At 41.9% G+C, this 20,410-nt stretch overlaps 1 protein-coding gene across 4 annotated transcripts in view; it reads right to left on the bottom strand.

Moving 5' to 3' along the window:
* dnah1 (dynein, axonemal, heavy chain 1) overlaps nucleotides 1–14,232 on the bottom strand; it is a 29,033-nt gene extending 14,801 nt beyond the window's left edge. For 3 of the 4 annotated variants that reach the window (XM_037975291.1, XM_037975293.1, XM_037975292.1), the window contains exons 1-42: nucleotides 14,069–14,232; nucleotides 13,922–13,973; nucleotides 13,266–13,428; nucleotides 13,031–13,160; nucleotides 12,815–12,947; nucleotides 12,569–12,721; nucleotides 12,214–12,472; nucleotides 11,598–12,090; nucleotides 10,897–11,195; nucleotides 10,612–10,762; nucleotides 10,268–10,461; nucleotides 9,933–10,155; nucleotides 9,690–9,809; nucleotides 9,486–9,568; nucleotides 8,636–8,777; nucleotides 8,297–8,452; nucleotides 7,989–8,187; nucleotides 7,626–7,879; nucleotides 6,337–6,549; nucleotides 6,082–6,246; nucleotides 5,859–5,980; nucleotides 5,542–5,647; nucleotides 5,262–5,441; nucleotides 5,034–5,174; nucleotides 4,708–4,871; nucleotides 4,499–4,612; nucleotides 4,231–4,419; nucleotides 4,031–4,136; nucleotides 3,731–3,844; nucleotides 3,484–3,633; nucleotides 3,283–3,369; nucleotides 2,967–3,153; nucleotides 2,789–2,880; nucleotides 2,510–2,664; nucleotides 2,258–2,435; nucleotides 1,970–2,164; nucleotides 1,736–1,855; nucleotides 1,421–1,579; nucleotides 1,188–1,286; nucleotides 952–1,092; nucleotides 622–782; nucleotides 169–326 (exon numbers count right to left, since the gene is read on the bottom strand). In XM_037975291.1, the coding sequence (XP_037831219.1) occupies nucleotides 169–326; nucleotides 622–782; nucleotides 952–1,092; nucleotides 1,188–1,286; nucleotides 1,421–1,579; nucleotides 1,736–1,855; nucleotides 1,970–2,164; nucleotides 2,258–2,435; nucleotides 2,510–2,664; nucleotides 2,789–2,880; nucleotides 2,967–3,153; nucleotides 3,283–3,369; nucleotides 3,484–3,633; nucleotides 3,731–3,844; nucleotides 4,031–4,136; nucleotides 4,231–4,419; nucleotides 4,499–4,612; nucleotides 4,708–4,871; nucleotides 5,034–5,174; nucleotides 5,262–5,441; nucleotides 5,542–5,647; nucleotides 5,859–5,980; nucleotides 6,082–6,246; nucleotides 6,337–6,549; nucleotides 7,626–7,879; nucleotides 7,989–8,187; nucleotides 8,297–8,452; nucleotides 8,636–8,777; nucleotides 9,486–9,568; nucleotides 9,690–9,809; nucleotides 9,933–10,155; nucleotides 10,268–10,461; nucleotides 10,612–10,762; nucleotides 10,897–11,195; nucleotides 11,598–12,090; nucleotides 12,214–12,472; nucleotides 12,569–12,721; nucleotides 12,815–12,947; nucleotides 13,031–13,160; nucleotides 13,266–13,428; nucleotides 13,922–13,973; nucleotides 14,069–14,221 (6,853 nt within the window). In that variant the 5' untranslated portion in view covers nucleotides 14,222–14,232. The remainder of the gene's footprint in view (nucleotides 1–168; nucleotides 327–621; nucleotides 783–951; nucleotides 1,093–1,187; nucleotides 1,287–1,420; nucleotides 1,580–1,735; nucleotides 1,856–1,969; nucleotides 2,165–2,257; nucleotides 2,436–2,509; nucleotides 2,665–2,788; nucleotides 2,881–2,966; nucleotides 3,154–3,282; nucleotides 3,370–3,483; nucleotides 3,634–3,730; nucleotides 3,845–4,030; nucleotides 4,137–4,230; nucleotides 4,420–4,498; nucleotides 4,613–4,707; nucleotides 4,872–5,033; nucleotides 5,175–5,261; nucleotides 5,442–5,541; nucleotides 5,648–5,858; nucleotides 5,981–6,081; nucleotides 6,247–6,336; nucleotides 6,550–7,625; nucleotides 7,880–7,988; nucleotides 8,188–8,296; nucleotides 8,453–8,635; nucleotides 8,778–9,485; nucleotides 9,569–9,689; nucleotides 9,810–9,932; nucleotides 10,156–10,267; nucleotides 10,462–10,611; nucleotides 10,763–10,896; nucleotides 11,196–11,597; nucleotides 12,091–12,213; nucleotides 12,473–12,568; nucleotides 12,722–12,814; nucleotides 12,948–13,030; nucleotides 13,161–13,265; nucleotides 13,429–13,921; nucleotides 13,974–14,068) is intronic. The other variant, XM_037975294.1, reaches the window with a different exon arrangement.
* Nucleotides 14,233–20,410: the final 6,178 nt, after the last annotated feature.

The raw sequence follows: 20,410 nt of genomic DNA, 5'->3' as shown, positions 1-20,410 counted from the left end.
TCTGGCACTTGAGTAAACAAGAGAAATCACCCATACGTCATACTGTACATGAGTCATGTTGTAAAAAGGGCAGAGCACACTGTGGAATTAAATCAACCTAAACAAAATGTTAAGCAATCAAACACTAACACAACAAAGTTAGAACAAAACGGGTTTGAGCGTGCTCACCTGTCTGCTTCCTGTCATACCAGCCACTGTGGTCCATCCATTGCCTCAGGAGTTCAATCGAAGGCTGAGCACCGCAAGATTCTAACACAGGCATGTGTAGATCATCGATGAAAAAGACAAAATGCTTCCCCAGAGGAGGTGCAAGCACACCTTTCCGCCTGACAGACAAACATGTGCCTTAGTCAAAAAACATGCACATACAGTAATATGTAGCTGATTGTGTGTTGGACTTCATTTAAAGTAAATAATGAAGTTTTGGGCTCTCAGATCAGTTTTACTTTCATGTACTTATCTGCTTCTGTAACCTAGAACAATAAAGGTTTTAGTGAACAGTTAAGAACTCTGTCAGTTTTTTCAGAAAAACCTGACAATTTTTGGAAAAAGGCCTTTAAATAAGTTTTGGAATCTTTCTGTGTGAGGCTTTGGATCTTATTGGGTTAATAAAAAGTGCACCTTTTGTTTAATTTGCTTTCAATGTAGTCCTGAGCCTGATTGGCTGAGGTGCAGGCAGAGAACATGAGAACGTGTGTGACATATTCAGCAGGCATGTTCCTCAGCAACTTGTCTGAGATAGTCCGTGTCTTTCCTGCACCAGACGGCCCAACACACAGCACCTGGATCACGAACACGAACAAAGATTTTTTAAAAAAATGCCTCTGTTAAACACCAAAATAAACTAAAAATAGCAATGAGTCCTTGTGCCGTTTGCTGTTCTGTGTTCATAGTTTTAAATGTTTTGACCAAAATATTTTGAAACCAGTTCAAATTATTCATAACACTTACAGGTTTCTTATTGGTCAAAAGTAAATCCATTAGGAAAGACATCCTCACTGTGTCAGCAGTTGGAACAAATATGTCTGTAAAACTTGTTTCTGGAGGGATAGTAACACGCTCTGTATTCTTCATCCAGCTGACCCACTGTACCTACAGCACAGGCAAAAAGAAAAAAAAAATACAAATAAGACAACTGCTGACAGAAGTCCATCCATAAATTTTACATTTAAGCCTTATATGTTTACTTGTCTTTCATCCTCTTTATCATTCTCCATATTACTGATCCCTGCGTCATCAAGCCTGTAGTCATACACCAGGCCGTCCTCAGGGAAACACAACTTAACCTGGAGGGGAAATTAAATATATAAAATAAATTAATATGAATATAGTTCTGTTAATGACAATTCCAATAAACAGTGCTAATTATATTTAAAGTAAATTGTAAGAAAGGTAGCTGTAGCACACATTAAAACCTGACCTGTTCTTCTGCCATCTTGCTTTTGAGCCAGGAGCTAAAGTGCTGGCGGCTAGCTGCATCTCCTGTGGCGCCGACGCTCCACACCAGTGAAAAAAAGAACCAGGGTTCTATCAGCTCCTTAAGATGATCCAACTCCTTCTGATGTGGTAGCAGCTCGGCCTAGAGGACAAAGAAAGAGATCACAGAGGGCCATACTCATCAACGATCACACAGTTCAATGCAGATCAGGTAAGGAGAATTTGGCATCCAAAGTTAAAACTTCTATCAGTGTTAATGTTATTTAGTTATTCCGACACAAAAGGGCTGTATACAAACCTCTTTAATGGTGTAAGAACACACAAAGCACTCCATAAGTTTAAGCAGACTGCAGGTAAGGTTGCTGTCCAGAGACGGGATAACTTCCTTTACTGATGAGCGCACAAATTTGATTGAGTTCTGCCAAAAAAACAAAAACAAAGAAACAAACCAGGAGATCAATGAGCTATAATATTCTTTGGTTTGGTGGTAAAAACTTCTAATACTGCCTCCTTGTCTGACTCCTTCTCTCACCTGTAAGAATCTGGAAAACAGGCTGCTCAGTTGCTCTGTGAATGGTTTCAGGACCTCGGGGACCTGGTTCAGCCAGCACTCTGTCAAAGCTGTGAGCTCCAAAACACTGGGCTCAAAGTAGACCATACCACCGCGGTTCACTGTAGCTGGAGTTGCCATCGCCAAGTCCTGCACCTCAAACATCACCGTCATCTCCTGCAGGAGAAAGACACAGGATGTCTGAATGAGAACAGGAGAGGAGAAAGTACACGGGCTGAACATCTAGTCGAACTTAAAAGTCCATCGTACATCCGTAAGCTTAATGACTTCCCCCGAGGGAAGGCACAGCTTTTTGTTGTCATCCAGCACAGTGTTCATGCCGTCGATCCACACAGGATCCACAGGCCCGTCAAACATGTACCACCTTTTCTTCTTGTCTACAGCTGTTGTTCCTTCACGAATAAGAGCTGAGAAGACACCCTCTGTCCTATATGGTTGAGGAACAAGACGAAGTTTTTATTTTTTTACTGTGTAAATTTTATATGAAAAAGCATTTCTTACCATTGATGTGTTTGAGAGTCATATTCCCCGTAAAGCTGTCGCACAGTGATAGATTTTGGGTTGAGGACATAAATCTGGACAGCCTCATAAACACCACCTCTCACAGAAGGCTGACCCTCCAGAGCTGTGATTGCTGCACCAAGCACCTCGTAGCACTAAATACAAAGTGTTGATACAAATGAATAAAATGAAGTAGGGACACCTACTGACTCTACGACGAAAAGCAAAAAATTCCTGTCAGCTATGTGCAAATGTAAACATAACATGTGATTGATTCACCTTTGTTTTTCCTGATCCCGGAGGTCCCACCAACATCAAGCCATGTCTTATGACAGTGGTCTCATACAGCTGAATACACTTATTAATAAACCCTGTAATTAACATAGTTCAGTTATGGATTCTGTCTGAACATACAAACACAATCCTAATCTTTTTTTTTCCCAGCAGAGATGCAAACCTTCTACATCCTTGAGGTTCTTTGTGTTGCTGATAATACGCAGAGATTTTTCAAGCAAGCCATCACTGGCGGGTTCTAGTTTTGTGTTAGGAAAAAGATCCGACACAATGTCACTGAAGAGCTTCAGATCGTCCTGTAAAATCCTGGGGACGCAGGCTTCATGAATAGCCCGAAGACAGATCAACTCCTGGAGAATAACACGATTAAAGAAGAATTAAGAGTTTAAGATGTTTTTAAAATATATTTTAAATTTATCAGACTAAGCATGGATTTATGTGGATATTCTGATCTACTCTACAGAAGAAAAAAAAATCACTTGTCCCAAGTTGGGATGTTCTCTCCTTAAGTTTCCAGCAACTGAGATCACAGTTTTCACAGCTCGTATGCTGAAGTCATAATGATCCTTCACATGAAGAAAAACAGACATTAATCTTTTTTTTAAACTTCTGTACATACACCTAACAAGTCTTTGTTTTGCTTAGTTAAAAGTAAACCCCTACCTTCTGTTAATTCATACCTGAAAGCTGAGTTGTTCAGAGGAGAGCCTGAAAACTGCAACAATCTTCTTGGAGAGGACTTTGGCATCACTGAAGCCTAAAGAGTACAAGGAGACCTCAGCTATCATCGCAGAGTCCGGGGCCATCATGGCAACAGGACGGAACAAGGTCTGTAGACGTAAACAGTTAGTATTTCATTTATTAAGTTCCACCAACTTGGCCTCACTGCTGGATGGATTGGATTGGATTTAAATCAATATTTCAAACCTTGAGATTATCGGGCATTTTCACGCAACGGGTGAAATCAGGACTCATGGTGACGAACACGGCACAAGAAGGGTTCAGGGGGATCTCCGCTCCCTCAAATACGAAATGCACAGCCTGAACATAAACAAGTATTATTTGTGCTTGTTTTATCACTCAGCTCAAATAAAAACATGAAAATGTAGCAGTTAAAAATGGATTAAAACAGAAACAAAATCCAAATACTTTAAGATTGTCACAAGTTGAAGGACGATAGGAACAGGAAGTAGCAGAGTGGGAAATATCACTAAATGAAGTTCCCACCTGTTGCTGCTGGGCCTTTTGAATTGAGGAGATCTGCTGTGCCATCACAGACAAGACCTCCACATCAACTTGAACAATGTCATCAAAGCAAGCCCAGGCACCTGAGCTGCAAAACGCAAGACAACAAATCCCGTACGTTTGATAGTCATGTGCTGTGACATTTGAAAACAAAACCTGCTGTTTTCTCACAAAGTGTTTACCTGGCCAGTCCTTTGAGGAACCTCCCCACTATGATTGGGTCTAGCCGATCGGAACAGTTGAAGACTAACGTGTGCATGCCCAAAGCCTTTCCAAGATCTTTAATGGTTTCCGTCTTTCCTGTCCCTGATGGGCCTGCAAGTGCGCCCCCAAACTTCAGGTTTAGACCTCCTGTCAGAGTTAGGTAGCATCTAAAAGAGCCGAGCAACTGGTATTTAGTTGTAAGGCTTTGTGTTTTGTCAAAATCAGTGAAAAAGCCATCATACTTACCTGTTAGTGAGTGGGGTGATAACCAGACGACCAGAGTTACCAAGATATTCATATCCATACAATAATTCGGCATTCAGAGCACAAATACACAAGTCTTCATCATTCCAATAATATCTGCAAACGGTATCAGATCAATGCATAGTTGTTTGACTTTGTAGACAGCAAGGTCAAGATGCTGAAAAATGCATAATGATAAACATATTGGGTACCTAAGTTGGGTGATCCACTCAAAGTCATCGATGCTGGAAACGTTCTGCTCCACCAGTTTAGCGACCACATCTTTGGCATGAGCCTCAATCACAATGAGGGAAGAGAGCGCAGCCTGTTGCGTCCTAGAGAGCTGTCCTTTCATCCGCTGCACAATGTCACCCAGCTTCACGAACAGAAGGGAAAATGGTACGAATGTCAGGAAACAGTATGATCTGGTGTGCACCGTGTTCATTTACAAATGTGAGCGATACATTCAAGAATTTGCACTGTTTTATACAAAAATAGTTTTTAGGTTTTGACTTCCAGCCACTCTCACAGTGCACACCTGAGTCTGTAGTTTGGGATAGAGATGACTAGCCAGGTCTCCCTGCTCCAAAGCCTTAGACACGTCAGCAGTCCAGAAAACCTGAGAGCCACCTATCCCCACTTGTCCAGGCCACGATAACACCCACTCGACATGAGCTTGCTGTGGATTAAAAAGGGGAACATGGTGAAAGGAAGCTCTTCAGTGACAGAAAGCATAACAGTGGCAGTAAGAGTCAGGCTAAGATACCTCTGAATAGCCTTGGAGAGAGCGGTCAATGTTATCCCGCAAAGTGGCTTTCATTGACTTTTCCAAGTCTGTCAACCAGCCCTCCACATTCCCAGTCGGCCACACCGGCGGGAAGAGTTTCACCTCTTCCCCATCTCCAGAGCACATGTGTGTGATCTGTAGGTCCGACTGAAACTGAAGCTAAGAACCAACGGAGATGTTAGTTGTGTGGTGAACAAATTATGCTCATGATACACATCTTTATAAAGAGCACTTAAAGAATCGATCAGCTGAAGCAGACCTCTGTAATGTTCGCAAAGCATTTGTGCAGGTATGGCTGAACAGCACTGGGATCTTTGGTCACGGACAAAAGCTCCAAAAGCTCGACGTCTGAGAGGAAGAAAAACCTACAAACAAACGTGAACTGCTTCATACATTAATGCTACATTGCACGGTGTTAAACCAGAATTCTCACTCGCTTTCGGGTTTTTGCGCTACCGTTTATAACAGAGAAGACAAATGATTTGAAATAATAGTAACAGAAAGCTATAAAAAGTTGTTATAACAGCTGAGAGCTGTGTGCCAGACCAAGATTTAAGACAAAATCTGTTTGCTTACCTCGGAAAGGAGACCCTTTTTTCCTCCAAGCACTTGTTGAGACATTTGTAAATCTTTTCCAAAAACATTTTGCACTTCAGAAGTATGCACAGCAGATTAGGATTTTGACAAAGTTCAATCACCTAGAAATAAACACAGTAACACACATGAACAGGGCACAACAAGCACTAGTATGAGAAGCTCTGGCACTATGTCCTAAAATATGAAAAGCCAACGCTCCAACCTTTGTATTTGGAACAACACGTCTCATGACACTTTTCAAATGTTGCTTTAACTGCTTGAATAAATGTCCTTCAGCAGGCAGCTGCTGGTTGACATCATCAGAGGAAAAGATGGGCTCCAGGTTCAGCCAACCGCGCTGGCACACGAACCATTCTTCCAGGAGATCCTGTATGAACCAGAAGAGGGCAGCAGTAGGACATGAAACACTGAAACAATGACACGCAACACCAGCCACTTAGTGCGTTTGTGTGAGTACTTGAGTCATTCGCAGTTTTCTTTCCCAGGTATTGATGTGGCTCTCAAAAAACGTTTTGAAGGGGGACAAAGATAGGTTTTGAATTATGACTATATGGTCATCCAGCAGCTGGAATGCTTCATCTGGCCATTTCAGAATGTATGTCCCCGTGTCTTTGTAAGGAAGCAGATCAAAGACGACCGTCGACCATTCCTTATCCATCTTTTCCAGAGCCTGGGTGACAAAGTGGAGGAGAAAAGGTTGAAGGTAAAATGAAACGTAAAAATTGTTATCCTGAACAATGTTAAATGGTGCAGTTTGAAAGAGTTTCCTTCAGCAGTTTTCCAGATACGGGGAATGCAAATCTGAAATGTGGGTCCACATTCAATGAAAACAAAGCACTCGGCTGAATCTGAATCGGAGTCACATGACTGACCTACATTAGTCTGGCTGGAGTCTGCGTAGGTCAATACATACGGATGGCAAGTGGAACATCTGACCTATTTTCAGTCACTTTGGCTGTTTCCGTAGGTAAACAAATGCATATAGCAGCTGGCATCTGGTCACAAATTTTGCTTACGAATATTTAATTTAAGGACACATCAACTATCAACAAGAGAGAAATATTGTGTGGGTTTTGTTTCTTACGTCATGATTTTTTTTTGCAATAAGTAGCTTTAATTCCAGTTTAGTAAAGATACAGCCACAATAAAGCTATCCGTTAACAAACATTGTGAGTGTGTCATGATGGGGGGTGAAGGAGGCGAACCCAGTATGCAGACTCATCATTAAAGGGAGGGGAAACTAGTAAATTAGGAGATAAGCAAAAACTGGGACTAAGTACAAACATAAACAAGCAAAGCACGGCGAGATAAAACATGGACGATGGACAACAATCAAGGAACCAAAAGCAATGAACCAGCGGAGATTGGAGGACAAGACTGGGCTTATAAAACACAGAGGATAATCGGTAAGTGGGCACAGGTGCGTGAAACTCATTACTGACAGGTGGAGGTGGGCGTGGCAGCAAACCGAGTGAAGACTAAGGATGAATGAAAGAACACTGGAGACAGAGGCAGTACAAAAAGGAAAACAAGATAACTAACAAAACTCAAGAAAGACACTGAGAAAAACCCAAAACCTCACGGAGTGGAGCTCCTGCTACTGTTTAATTATAGACAGCAGGTCTGTTTTTGAACTTCTAATATTGCAGTAAAGGGAAATGAGAAGTAACACTTCATTCTTTACACATCCTACACTTAACAGCTTAAGGAAGGCCACATTAAATCTGAAGGCCTTTTCATAATCACCTGTTCAATGCTGTATTCTTTCTGAGCCATCTCAGCCACAGAAGCTATTTCATCAGTGTGGTTCTGTAGGCCAAGCTCCAAGTAACGAGTAAGATTCGAGTTGGCTTTGGGTCTGACTTTGATGTTAATGCGCTCTGAAACCATCTCCCAGTGGCGGATCTTCATCCTTGGGCTCCTTAGGCATTGAATGACAAGGAAAAGTGGGTGGAAGTCCTCTATCTTGCTCTGCATTATTATCGCCACCCTCTGGATATCTAATGTCGTGTACGACAAAAAGAACAATCCAAAGAACAAAAGGTTTGTCGGAGTACTAATCATACATTTCTTTGTAAACATTTCTGTAGTGAGTGATGTGCAGCCTACCAGGAAGGTCCTCGAACTGTTTAACACACTCGTTCATGGTCTCTTTGGCTTTGGTCATGATGAGCTGAAGCTGCTCAGGGTCAATGGAAGAAAGCGGGTCACTGAGCCAGCTCTCATTCCAATTCAGCCAATCGGAGGTGGTGGTCCAGAACTCTTTAAAACGCTGGAAGTCATTTACCATCTTATGCAGATGATCATACTGTAACAAACATTAGTAGTTTGTGATTTTTTTAAAAAGAAATATGTTTGTTTTCTAAACTGACTGAATGTTAAAAAGAAAACTTTCTGCCCAAATCCCTCTAACCTACATTAGTGACAGGTAAACCAAGCAGTTGTTCCCTGGTGGTGTAAATTTGAGCCATAGTCTGGCACTGCTTGAGCTGCTTTTTTATGCGCCGCACCTTGTTGGCCATTTCACTGGCAAGCTCAATGTCTGAATATCCAGCAAATGCAGCAATAAGATTCTATAATCAGAATAATAGTAAGACAGGACGAAATATAAACATAAGTGCTGAACTTCAAAGCGAACCACATAACTTTGAGACATATAAACAAGAGCAATATTAAAATGTGAAAACAAAAACACCCAGACCTGATCTGGATGTCATAAACTGGACACAACGCGATCAGCAGAGTGAAAATAAAACCTGCAGAGTGATTAGTTGCTCCTCAAAGTTGCTATTATCAGTTATTTGGATCTTATGAAAACGCTCCTCGTCCTGTTCGTGCTCAATTTCTACTGCTTCCATTTGGTTGATGACCATTTGAGGCCACCAGATAGCTGTCCACCTGCACATATGAAGCACAGTTCCAACTCCTGAGTTACCGTTTTTTTTTTTTTTAATTTTTACGTTGAACACAAAATAAAAAAATAGCAAATCACTCTAAAGGGGCAGATTTACTATGGCTGTGTGACAGGTGCAAAACCAGCTTTGGAGTAAAGTTTTGACTCCCTGTATTTACTGTCCAAGCTCGAGGCCAAATTTGTGCACAATAGAACCAAACATATGGATCTTTTGCAATAAACCCTGTTTCTGTATTTATGAAAGTTTCCCTTTCAGGTTATAAAACGTGAAGGAGAAAAGAGTTTATAGGCTGATTTTCCGACCTTTGCACCTCACAATTCAGTGCCAATTATGCCATTATATTCGCTGTCACTGCCTTATTTTGTTTTATTTTAATAGGCAGTAGAAAAAGGATATTTAGTAACTAGAACATTATCATCATTATCATCTACACTCAGCTAAATTCAGAGTGCATATAACAGTAAAATTACTTGGACATATTGGCATCATCAGAATAATAGATGGGCTCCAGGGAACATCTGCTATTGAAATTGGCGCCCGTGTTTGGAGTCTCGCTCACAGAACTAGGCGCTCCCACAGGTGCGTCCTGGTGCTAAACAGTAAATCCGCCCCGAAATCTCAAAACACGCCAAAGATAAATGTCCCATTAGTGTTCAAAAGGTCAAACTTAGAATGCTGGTAATGCACTCACTTTTTGTTAACGTCCTCAACTGAAAGACAGTGGCGACACTCTTCTAGTACCTCATAGTCCGGCAGGGTCTTGCCGAGAAGTTCCTGTTTATGACAGATTGGAAACATCAAAAGTCAAAATATCAGGAATATCAGATGTACTGATAAGTTATTCCTCAATTGATAACTTTAAAGACACTTTTATTTTTTATTTTTCTATCAGTACCTTGTAACTCTTCAGCTGTTCTGGAATTTGCTTCATCCATTTCCTCTTTTCTGCGAGTTCTTCAATGCTATTGGGTTTCTCAGACAGCTTTCTGCTTATAAAGCCGAACTTTTCACACGCCTAGAACACAAAATGCGACAGAAACTGTAGTGTGTAAACCCTGTGAATTGATAAAACACTCACGACACATTATGTCGACACGTGTAAAGCAAGACGTTTTTGGCCTCCCACCGGCTGACTTACATTTTCAATCTGGTTCCGTAGCCTCAGTGCAAACTGTTCTAGCAGAGCAGAGGCTAAAGCTTTTCTTTTTTTGGTGAGAGACTGGCGCACAGGCTCCACACGGACAAAAAATGGTCCAATCACAATGGAAGATGGCAAGGACTGTTCCAGCTTCTCCTTTTCTTTAAGATGGTGCTCCACCTCTTTTTTCACTTCTTGGGACTTCAGCTCTGCACCATGAGACCTGAGGAATCATTCAGCACCACGATTACACTCAGAACAGAGCATCCAGAACGGACCGACAATGTAACTCGCACCTACTAGAAGTTGTTAGAATCAAATAAACATAAACTCACTTCAGAAACGTTTCGATCTCCAAGTTGTATAAGTCCAAGTGTTTTTCATATTCAGTAGCGTAAGCCCTGAGGGGTATAGCTGCTTGTATCAGACAGTTTTGGACTTTCTGTCTCAGCTCTGATGCTTCTGGTTCAAGCAAAGTCACCGAATTGAGTAACAAGTCAACATGAAAGACCAAATTCTTCATCACAGTCTGAAAAAAACAAGAGCAAAACAGGGAAACCTTGGAGATCCTTCTGAACGACAGTATCTACAAGGCACTATCGTGACATAGAGAGCAGCGCAGAACATCTTGTAATTTTTAATTTCACAGTGATACAGGTGAGAGCACATTTTATTTTACCTTTTCAAGTTGTGGAACACAACCTGTGGCCAAAATGGCATTATTAAACAACTTCAAGACAGAAGTCTCAAAATCTTCAAGCGGAGTGCTGTAATACACTCCAGCCTGGTCCAGAACCAAGTCCACAAGGAAAATAGGCATCTTCTGTGGCCTTGGAATAGAAAACGTGGCAATATTAATGACAAAAGTGCTAAATATTAATGCCAGTGTGACATACTGAGTGCACATTTCATAGATGTTTTATAAGTGAATTAGGAACAGTTGTGTAGATGCAGTTTATCCTACTTGTAAGGGCTCGTGATGAGGTCATTTCCCCAGACCAGGTCCTGAGGACACGTCAGGACGCTGCGACACGTTTCCAGCAGCAGCTCGCTCAGGCTGACGAGCGAACGCTGCACAAGGTAGCGTAGGGAGTCCTGCATGCTTAAGTGAATCACTTTCATCAAGCTGTGCAGCTTGGAAAAACGGTACACATTGAAGCTAGACTCGTTCACGTTGAACAAGCTTTTGTTGAGGGAACTCAGAGTGGAGCGAATGATGTTGCTGAGTGTGTCGACCCAGTCCTGCTGAAGATAGAGGGCCATCTGGAGAAACACACACACAAAGAAAAAGTCTAGGTGCTTTCGGAGTTTCACTATTCTTCTGATAAGCAAATGCTCCAAATGAGCTGGCAAAGATTAATCATAATGCGCCCAGGTGGACATTAAAGCTGCTCAGATCATCTGATGTGTACAAAGCTTTTCATGCCTCAGTGTGTGTTTTCTAATTTAAGGTAAAAATAAAATGCTGGTTATGGTAAGTTTCCTGCTGAGCAGATTGTAAGTTATTTTTTAACTGATCTTTGCTGCTAAAACAGGAAATGCAATACTATAAAACACAAGAAATAAGTAAGTACTTGCTTCTAAGCTTTTCTTTGTATTCAATGCAAAAGCCAGTAACATGAAAAGGTTTCATGAAATGGTATCTTCGTATTTTTTCAGTGTTACCTGACTATGAACTTGAGACTGGACAACTTCGAATTCATCCAGCCGAAGTGATTTGATCATTGTCACGTTGAACAGCCTCATGTTTGCTATTTTACGGCTTTCAAACAACACTTCAGATAACACAGAGAACACCTTGGGCTTCAATAGCAAGAACTTGGAGGAGAATACAGCTCGGTACTCCGTGTAGTTATAGTGAGGAACTGCGACAAACCCTGGAAAAGTCAAAGAAAAAAAAATAAAATAAAAATAAATTGATTTCTGAAAGTAATAGTTGAGGCCACATTTACTTCTTGACCAGAATGCACACATAAACGGCAGATTTATAATTGTCTTACCATTTTGCGGCACATACTGGGGCTCTTTCTGTGGCAGGGTGATGTGTGGGAACTTTTTGGGGTTACTCGCCACTACTTTGTCAAAAATCATGCCGTTCATAATACGATCGTATTCACGTTTGACCTCCTTTTTCAAGTCGCTCACATGTTCCTCCAAACTGCATGAGAATATTCACAATTTATTTTGCTTTTGTTGCTATTTCGCTTCAGATGCGTTTGTTATGAAAAACTATGGCACGAGAAGAAAGGCGAAACGACGCCGTACACATGACACGACGTACATTTTCTGATCGAGGCCGGGGGGAAACGCCAGAGCCAGTTTTTCTATACGCTGCAGACTGTCGTTACTGAGAGATGGCGTTCCCTGCCAGATAGGCATGTTGTCCACAGACACGCTGTGCAGGAGCCGGGTCTCTATGTCGTTCCTTAAGCGCAGGGCGAAATCAATTCGCTCCACAAACACATGTGGGTCCTCAGCATTGAACAGCAGCCTGATCCTGGGGACCCAGTGCTTAGTGCCTCCTCGCAGGTAGCTCATCTCTGTGACAGATATTGGAAGCATTATAAAGGAAAACATAATATTTGTCATAAGAAAAAGTCTTAAACAGCAGAGTTAAATGAAGTTAGGGGAATTACTTTTTGTGCGTTTTTCATTTCTTTTAGGATTTCCTTCCCCATCTGACCGCCTGGTGTCTTGATGAACCTTCTGTACAAGGTATTCACATTTTTCCTTGCTGTAGTCAAGAACCCCAACTAAATGCCAGCTGTACTCGAGGCTTCTGGAATCTTCTTCAGATTAGGTAGAAAAAAGCAACTATGAATTAAAAGATGCTTAAAAATAAAAGATCATTAATTTTTTTCAAAATAGATTTGCTCTTTTACCTGACTGAGTTTCATCGTCTTTAGACAGCAGGGCTTTTGCAGGAATGGGCTTTCGAACAGGTGATCCTTCATCAATGCCCAGGGCAAGCCAGTCCTCTGGTGTCCGGCAGTCGTAATCCTCATTGTCAAAAAGCTGGGGAGATTTGGGAATATTACAGTGCTGAACACAAAACTACAGAGTGGAACCAGAAATAAAAAAGAATACTGTAGTCTTACCTCGAGGGAGAAATAGGGTGGCACCAGATAGTCTGGTGTGGTCACCTGTTTGGGGACTAGGAGATTACAGTCTATTCCTTTTTCTGAAAGGAGCTCCTCCAAATCTAATTTCAAGTATTCCCTCCGAATTCTGTTGAAAGATAGTTTAAAAAATGTGTAGTTGTGTAAAAAACAACAACACACGTATTAAAGCATTAACTTCCGTCATACACACACACACACACACAGCTCATACCTCTCGATAAGTAACTTGCGGGGGATCTGGCCAGGACGGAAATCGTCGTAGGAAGTTTGAACTTTGGGCATCTCTCCACGTGAGGAGAAGTATGAAGCTAGTGGCTGCTGTGAAGTCTGAGGTAGATCCTCGCACCGCACAAGTGAAGCCTTGATGGTTGCACCTTAAGGAAAAGGTGCAGACAGAACATTTTACAGACAGCAGGCCAGTTTTTAATGAGCTAAACATAATGCAGTTATTGGATCACTGGAATGAATGTATATATATATATATATATATATATATATATATATATATATATATATATATATATGTCTTAATAAATAAACGAGTGTATGCTCGTGTAGAGAGTTGATAATTACTATGAAAACTTGGTTGAAAGTTACCCCCCTATTTTTATTATTATTATTATTATTATTATTATTATTACAACGTGTTTGTAAGTTTAGTACAGGGCACTCTCGTGCTATTGTGGGTCTTCCAAGGTGGATAGTGTGCGGCTCTGCGCATGCGCAGCTCAGAATGAACACGCTCTTGTTTGGGCAACACGTCTCCTCTCTCTGTCATTTACAGTATGAGCTGCACAGTGCTCTTCAGCCTGTGTGGGGCTTGCTGCTGGACCAGATTCCCCTAGATCTGGTTCCGGTAACACTCACCTTCTGGTGAGTTCAAATGACCAGACGTCAGACTGGATTGGCCCTGTGACCTCTGCTGAGAACCAAAAACATGTTCTCAGAGCACGCACACATTTAACAAACTTTGTCTCGAAACTAGCAGGTTGCAAGACGCGCCTCATTTCTTACCGGGACGTTAAATGTCGAAAGGATATCTGAGCAGAACAGCGTCTGTTTCTCCGTGCAGGTCACCTTATTCCTGCGTCTCACAGATGAACTGTGCTCTGTGGGTTTGCCAGAAGGACGCCGGGGCATCGGTACCCCTAAAGGGTTCTTATCCATCTAAAACACACACACTCAAAAGTTACCAAACAAGTAAAGAAAACCTAACATACAAGCTCGTTAACATAAACGAACAGGTTAGCATTAGCTTTAGCGTCGGCTCGTATTCCCTGAACAGGTAATATAAAACTGTGAAGAGTTAGCTTATTTTTAAAAAGTATAAATAAGCACCACGTACCTTTTGCCAAATTAAACAAGAGTTAAACAAGAGTTGTTTGTAGTAACATATTTTTCACAAAAATGCGGCGTTGAAGTTCACAAATCTCGGTTTCTAAGTGGACGAAAAAACAGAAACTCCACCGTTGTTAAGGGACTACGGTTGCCATGGAGACGAAGATGTGCCTCTCGTGCCCACGGACGTTGTTAGGACGTTACAAAATGGGGGTTCAGCCCACATTTAACCCTTTTAAAACCAGGGGGATCACCTGTGACACCAAAGCACATGTGTATATACACATAGGGCATTTTTTCACACAATTATTGACAGAAATAGACAAGAAAGACCATTTTTTTGTAGTGCTAAAAGGGTTTAAGGGGAAATGAAAAGTGTATTGAAGCTAACATAAATCTAAAGAAAGTGTGTCTCATTTAAAAAAAAAACAAATTTAAATTTAATAATCAAACATTGCAAAAAAAATTGGCACTTTCTGTGATCGTTCAGAAAGATGTGACGAATAACATGCCAAGCGTAGGAACGCCAACAAGGCAGTAAATAGCATATAAGGATAGCGTGTGGATGAAATGGTTGCAATTAATTGTGTAAACCGACCCAAAACTCCAACAGCTATGTCATTCTTCAGCTTCGCAAAGGACAAGAAGGTTTGATGGATGTGGTTAGTTTAGCTCCTGGTGAAAATTACAACCCAGAGTCTGGTGACTGACTGCAGTTAACGTTTGGAAGAGGACCACCTGAAATACAAGCTTTCAATAAAAGAACCACCGCCTGTTGGACTGGCACCCGCCATTTCCTGACGTCTGACCGGCACCGGCCGCCTCTGGCTGTCCGGTTGGGAAACTCCTTTACGACTGTGTGACATCATCATAAAGCTTGGTGGGTATCTCTTGTGAAATGTGGGTCTCCAGTTTCCGACAGCATCACTCCAGACCAAACAAATAATAAAAAAAAATAGTCATGTTTTCAAAATGGTACTCTTATTAACAAATCTTGCTTCTTCTTCTGCTTCCATTGTCACTGATAAACACTGCGACAATTCCCTCCTCCGTGTCCTCCAGCGGTCTGCCACAGCTGGCCCCGCCTCCTACGTCACCAACCAAGGAGGTAACTCCGCCTACACAATCACCCCACTTCCGGATTTTGACACAGAAACTCTAAAAACGAGTCATTAACGATTTAAATCAAAGAAATGGACCACTGGAGTGTTTTATGATAGTGTTTAACTTAAAGAAACACAGAAAAACTCATTATTTTGATATTTTCTTTCATTTCCCCTTTAAGAATAAAACAAATACAAGCTGTGCTGTTATTTGCCTACAGGCTGACTTTCTCTAATGTGAAACAAAAACAAAATAATCAGTGTTCTCAGTCTCATTGAAACACTATGAAACACTCAGAGCTTCAAGACCGATCGTGAAGTTAAGCCGCCTGCTGCTAACATTTAGGCATCTTTTTGATTTATCAGCTCATCACTCTGAGTTTTTGCCCCTATTAGGTTGTTCCTGAAATGTAAAAATCTGTGTCTGAATCATCTCTGCTCCTCGCTGCTTCAGTGTGACTCTTTAAAATACACCCATGTCCCTTTGGATCCCCGCTCAGAGGACATTATTACATTTATTTGATCAATTTTTTCTGTCTTTGACTAAATTGATTCATTTCAAAGCATAAAAGTCTGATAACTTCCTTTGGCTTATTAATAACAGAAAATGGACAGGGGGGGTCAAATATCTAACATTATAGAAAATCCACAATAAACTGAAGCTTGTGCATCCAATTCTTGTTTTTAAAAATTACTGAAGTTTTACAGTATATAATCATTCTACCCCATAAAAAGAACAGTTCAACCAAATAATTTAAAGCCCAAATTAATATGGCCTCTCTGCCCGTGATGAGTAGATTTCTGACCACAACGATAAGAAAAAAGCAGGATCTAGCTAGTCGAGTCAGATCATTTCAATTTGTGAGACAATTTAAAGCCGGCTTTTATAGAAACAGAATGTTCAGAGTGCAGCATCATGATTTCCATTGTCTTCAAAGACAGAGCACAAACATTATGGACTGCTGCCCCGTCTCCATCTCCAATGGAAACCCATCAGAGGACCTGAAATTCAGCCACCAGAAACAGTTTAATGTGACTGATGGCTCACGTTTTGCCAGGCCAGGTGAAGGGAAATTAAGGCAGAGAAAGCAGAAAAGAGTTGCTGATGATGTGAAAAGTGAAATCCGAGGACATATGAGCTCTTGCCTCGAGTTGGTTCAGCTCTCGTAGGCCGATACACATTACATTACTCGGCTCGGTGAAAGGCTCGTGACCAGAACGCTTTACAGCTGAGCCAAAGAGCGAGGGTCACACACGCTGAGTGACTTGACGTAAAGTTATTGAAAGTCTGAGTCATCCAGTCGTGATTCAAGGCAGTCTTGATGAAATGTTCGCCCAGAAGTCTTCTGCTCCGTTGACTTTCTCCCAGTCGAGCTCAGTTTCCTAAGCGATGACTTCACTTGAAGCGAAGGCTCCCCGAGGATTGAAACAACCCACATCTAATGACGACATTATCACATCAGAGCGGCGTGGCACTCAGAACATCCTGACCACATTAGTTCATTAATGATTACCACATGTCAGCGCTATTGATTAAATCTGTGCGGAGACCCGGCCCAGAGAGGTTCCACTAAAAAAAACCACACGAGAACCACAAGTCTCTGATGAGGTGGTGGTCCTTGGAGCATAATTTCCTACCGACATTTGGCTGACAATGCTGTAGCCATCCCCGGAGCCAGGAGGCCACCATGGAGGCGAGACGTGATTGGACAGATGTTGCCACTGATCCCGTCTGCAATCCCATTTCTTCATCTGCAGGTCTCATTCCTACATGTATTCTTTTTTTAAAAAAGTACAATAAGTCACCCGGACATAAAGTACACCTTCAAATTCATCGCTGAATCTTTGAACGCAGCTTTTTGTGCCCCTGTCTTCGAGCATTAGCGCAAGGGGGAAAAAAACCTCATCAGCTCGAGCTGCTAAGTTTAGGTTCTCCTGAGGGCCAGATGTTGGCTGACAGGATCAAACACGGGCCGCCTCCCTCTTATTGTCACATTCTGGGTAAGGAACAAGGACTCGCTGGCTACAAATAACTTGCATACTCCTTCTGGAAAAACCCACAGTCTACGGTAACCGCAGCTGTAGGCACACCCACACGCTTCTGGTGTGATTGTGTTTTCGTCCTCCCTGCCAGAATTGGAAATATAAAAAAAAAAGAAAGTCTTTGCTGTAGGGCTTTCATCAGGACAGGGTTTTGCTCATGATACAAACTTGGATACGCGCCTCTAGCGTTACAGACATTAAAGTGTTCCTCATGATTTAATAATGCTGACTGTGGAGTTTCGACTCCTAACAACACTGTATTACTGCGTCTACCGTTTACAGCCAGTGAATGTTACTAGTGTCACATCAGAGATGAAGCAGGAGCTCCACGAGGCCAGCAAATGTCCCGTTAACGTCCCTGTGTTTTGTGGTTGTGCAGCCAGGGGGGGTTGGGGGAGCAAAGGCCCCCCTCCAATGAATTTCCTGCCCCCGCCATGGGCCACCGTGGTCAGAAAGCCTTACGTGCACAATGTGTCTGATGGCAAAATGAGAATTCAAAGTAGGCTCATATAAGAAAGCAGTTCTCCGCCTGCACATACAAACATCAGGACAAAACTCCTGAAATTCAGCTACGGCTTTTGGTTCGGCTGTCTCGTTCCCGAGGGTAACAGTGGCCCCCATCTGGCCACCCCTGCGTGCGACACGTGCGCGAGGCTGCCTGCCGCACCGTTCTCAACCCTGCCAGGTGAGGTGATGTACTGTCGTTTATGGGTGATCTTTGAACTGGGCCGTGTGTTAAAAATGTGCCATCCTGGGCCGGGTGACCCTCAGGTGGACCTGGCATGCCAATAAAGGAGAGTTTAACGGGAGAAGCGCAGTGGTCAGACAGAAGAAGCAGGCGGCGTGGACCCTCCCCAGCCTCCAGCAGCTGAATCTGATTTTGTTTTTTTTTTCCCCTCTCATTTGCTCCTTTCCTTTGAGTGAACTTTGAAGAAAAAACAGAGTCAGAAGCCATAAAAATACTTTATTGGGAGGATTGGCAAGGAGAAATTAGTAAACTAACTACCACGTTTTGAAGGATTAAAAAATTACATGTGTGACTGGTTCAGTCTTACTGTGCTTTGTTTGAAACCTTTAATTTATTCCCTCCTCACTGTTTGTTGTTTATGTTTGGCTGTTATCCCCTGCCGCTAAAAGGTAAAGGTGTGGTAGTAGCTGAGACTGATCCCCAACACCCAATTTGAGCGCTAACAGATTGCACAAGATCTTCGTTTGCCGTAAACTATTGGGTGTCAACTCTGTCTATTAGCAAAATATCCAATTAATCTCTGGGTGGATTCTAATGAAACTTTCAGGAAATAATCACCTGATGTCCCTCTACAATTGACTAACGTTTGGAGTTAACCAGATTTAAGATGGCTGACACAGCCAACAGAACAAAACAGCTATAATTCAGCCAACTTTACATATATTGAGCTAAAGACTGGTCTGGTAGTAGCTGAGAGTCCTTCACAAAACATACACCAAGTGCTTACTCATTGTACAAGAACTTTACTTAAAACTTTAGCATCAGCTGTTGACATCCAGGTTGTTTGTCTGTTAGCAAAATATCTTGTGAACCACTGAACAGATTTTAATGAAACCTTTAGAAAATGATCATTAGATGTGCATCAGCGACTGATTAACCTACCGCAGACTGACAATGAGCCAACACACAATGAGCCAACACACAAAGAGCGATAATGCAGTGAATTTTATAGACCCTGAGCAAAAATTTGGTAGGGTAGTAGCCGAGAGTCATTCACAACACATACTCTGAGTGTGACATCTGGCAATATTGCACGAGATTGTGCATAACGTTATGTTCAAGGTTTGACCAAAACAGCTGCAACTTTTCTACACATAAGATGGTCTTAGTCTAAAATACGGCTTTTCAAATAAATTGCTCAGGGGCCGGACATCCAGCAGTTCCTGTCATTACGTAAATTTAATTTATGATTTAAAACCTAGTTTTATTTTAAATGAACTCACTGTCATAGATCATCTATACAACAGGATCGCCTCTCCGACAGAAATATTTGTCATTTCAGATTCTTTAAACTTTTCTCTCCTGAATTTTTTTTTTTTCTTTCTGATTTTAAATATAGTTTTATTTTGAATGAACTCATCGGTGGGCAGGACTGAGTTCACCCGTGGGCTGGATGTGAAATAGCCCCTGGTCTAAAAACTTGATACGCATTCGTTCGAGGAATGCCGTGCCCGTAATTTCTTGAACCATCCTTTCCCCACGAGTTTCTTCTAAAGCCACTTAAAATAAATCTTTGTCTAGTCAAAGTGGGCGTGGAGCTGGCAGGGACAGAGACGAGCGAACAGAATCTGTAACGCGTGTCTTTGTGTGACTGCGGAAGAAACAAAACGTCTGCGTGGGGACTCCAAGTTTGTTTACATGGGACGGGGGGGGAGATGGAAAGAGTTATCAAGTGACTGTGTGTGTGTTTATGTGAGGGAGTTGGTGACACACAAAAATAAATGTTTATGTTTTTAGCTGCTGACATCATGAGCCGATATAAAAGAGTCAGATAGAGACATGAGACCGACGGGGGACAGTCGGACTAATTAGTGCCTCGAGTTTGTTTAAGTTCGAGGGATAAATAAGCCCTCACCTCTCAGCTGAGGCCTCTTTAAAAAAAAAAGGCACTTGGTGAGTTGTCTTTGACTTCTCTTTGTTAGAAAATTAATAAACAGCAATTAGAACGAGTTCTGCATAGTTTCCCATCATTTATGCAATATACGACAATAACACATCCACGAATAAAGACTCCTATCTTCCCACGAGCTCACTGCTCCTCACATTACTAGACATGCGTCCCAGTGACTGACCGAGGATCTATAAACATCATCTGGCCTCCGTCAGGTTCTGGCCTGACAACTT

This window comes from Kryptolebias marmoratus, linkage group LG4, assembly GCF_001649575.2.
Source record: "Kryptolebias marmoratus isolate JLee-2015 linkage group LG4, ASM164957v2, whole genome shotgun sequence".
In the NCBI taxonomy this organism is placed as follows: Eukaryota; Metazoa; Chordata; class Actinopteri; order Cyprinodontiformes; family Rivulidae; genus Kryptolebias; species Kryptolebias marmoratus.
The sequence above is the reverse complement of the archived record's forward strand: the minus strand, read 5'-3'. Positions and strand labels throughout refer to the sequence as shown.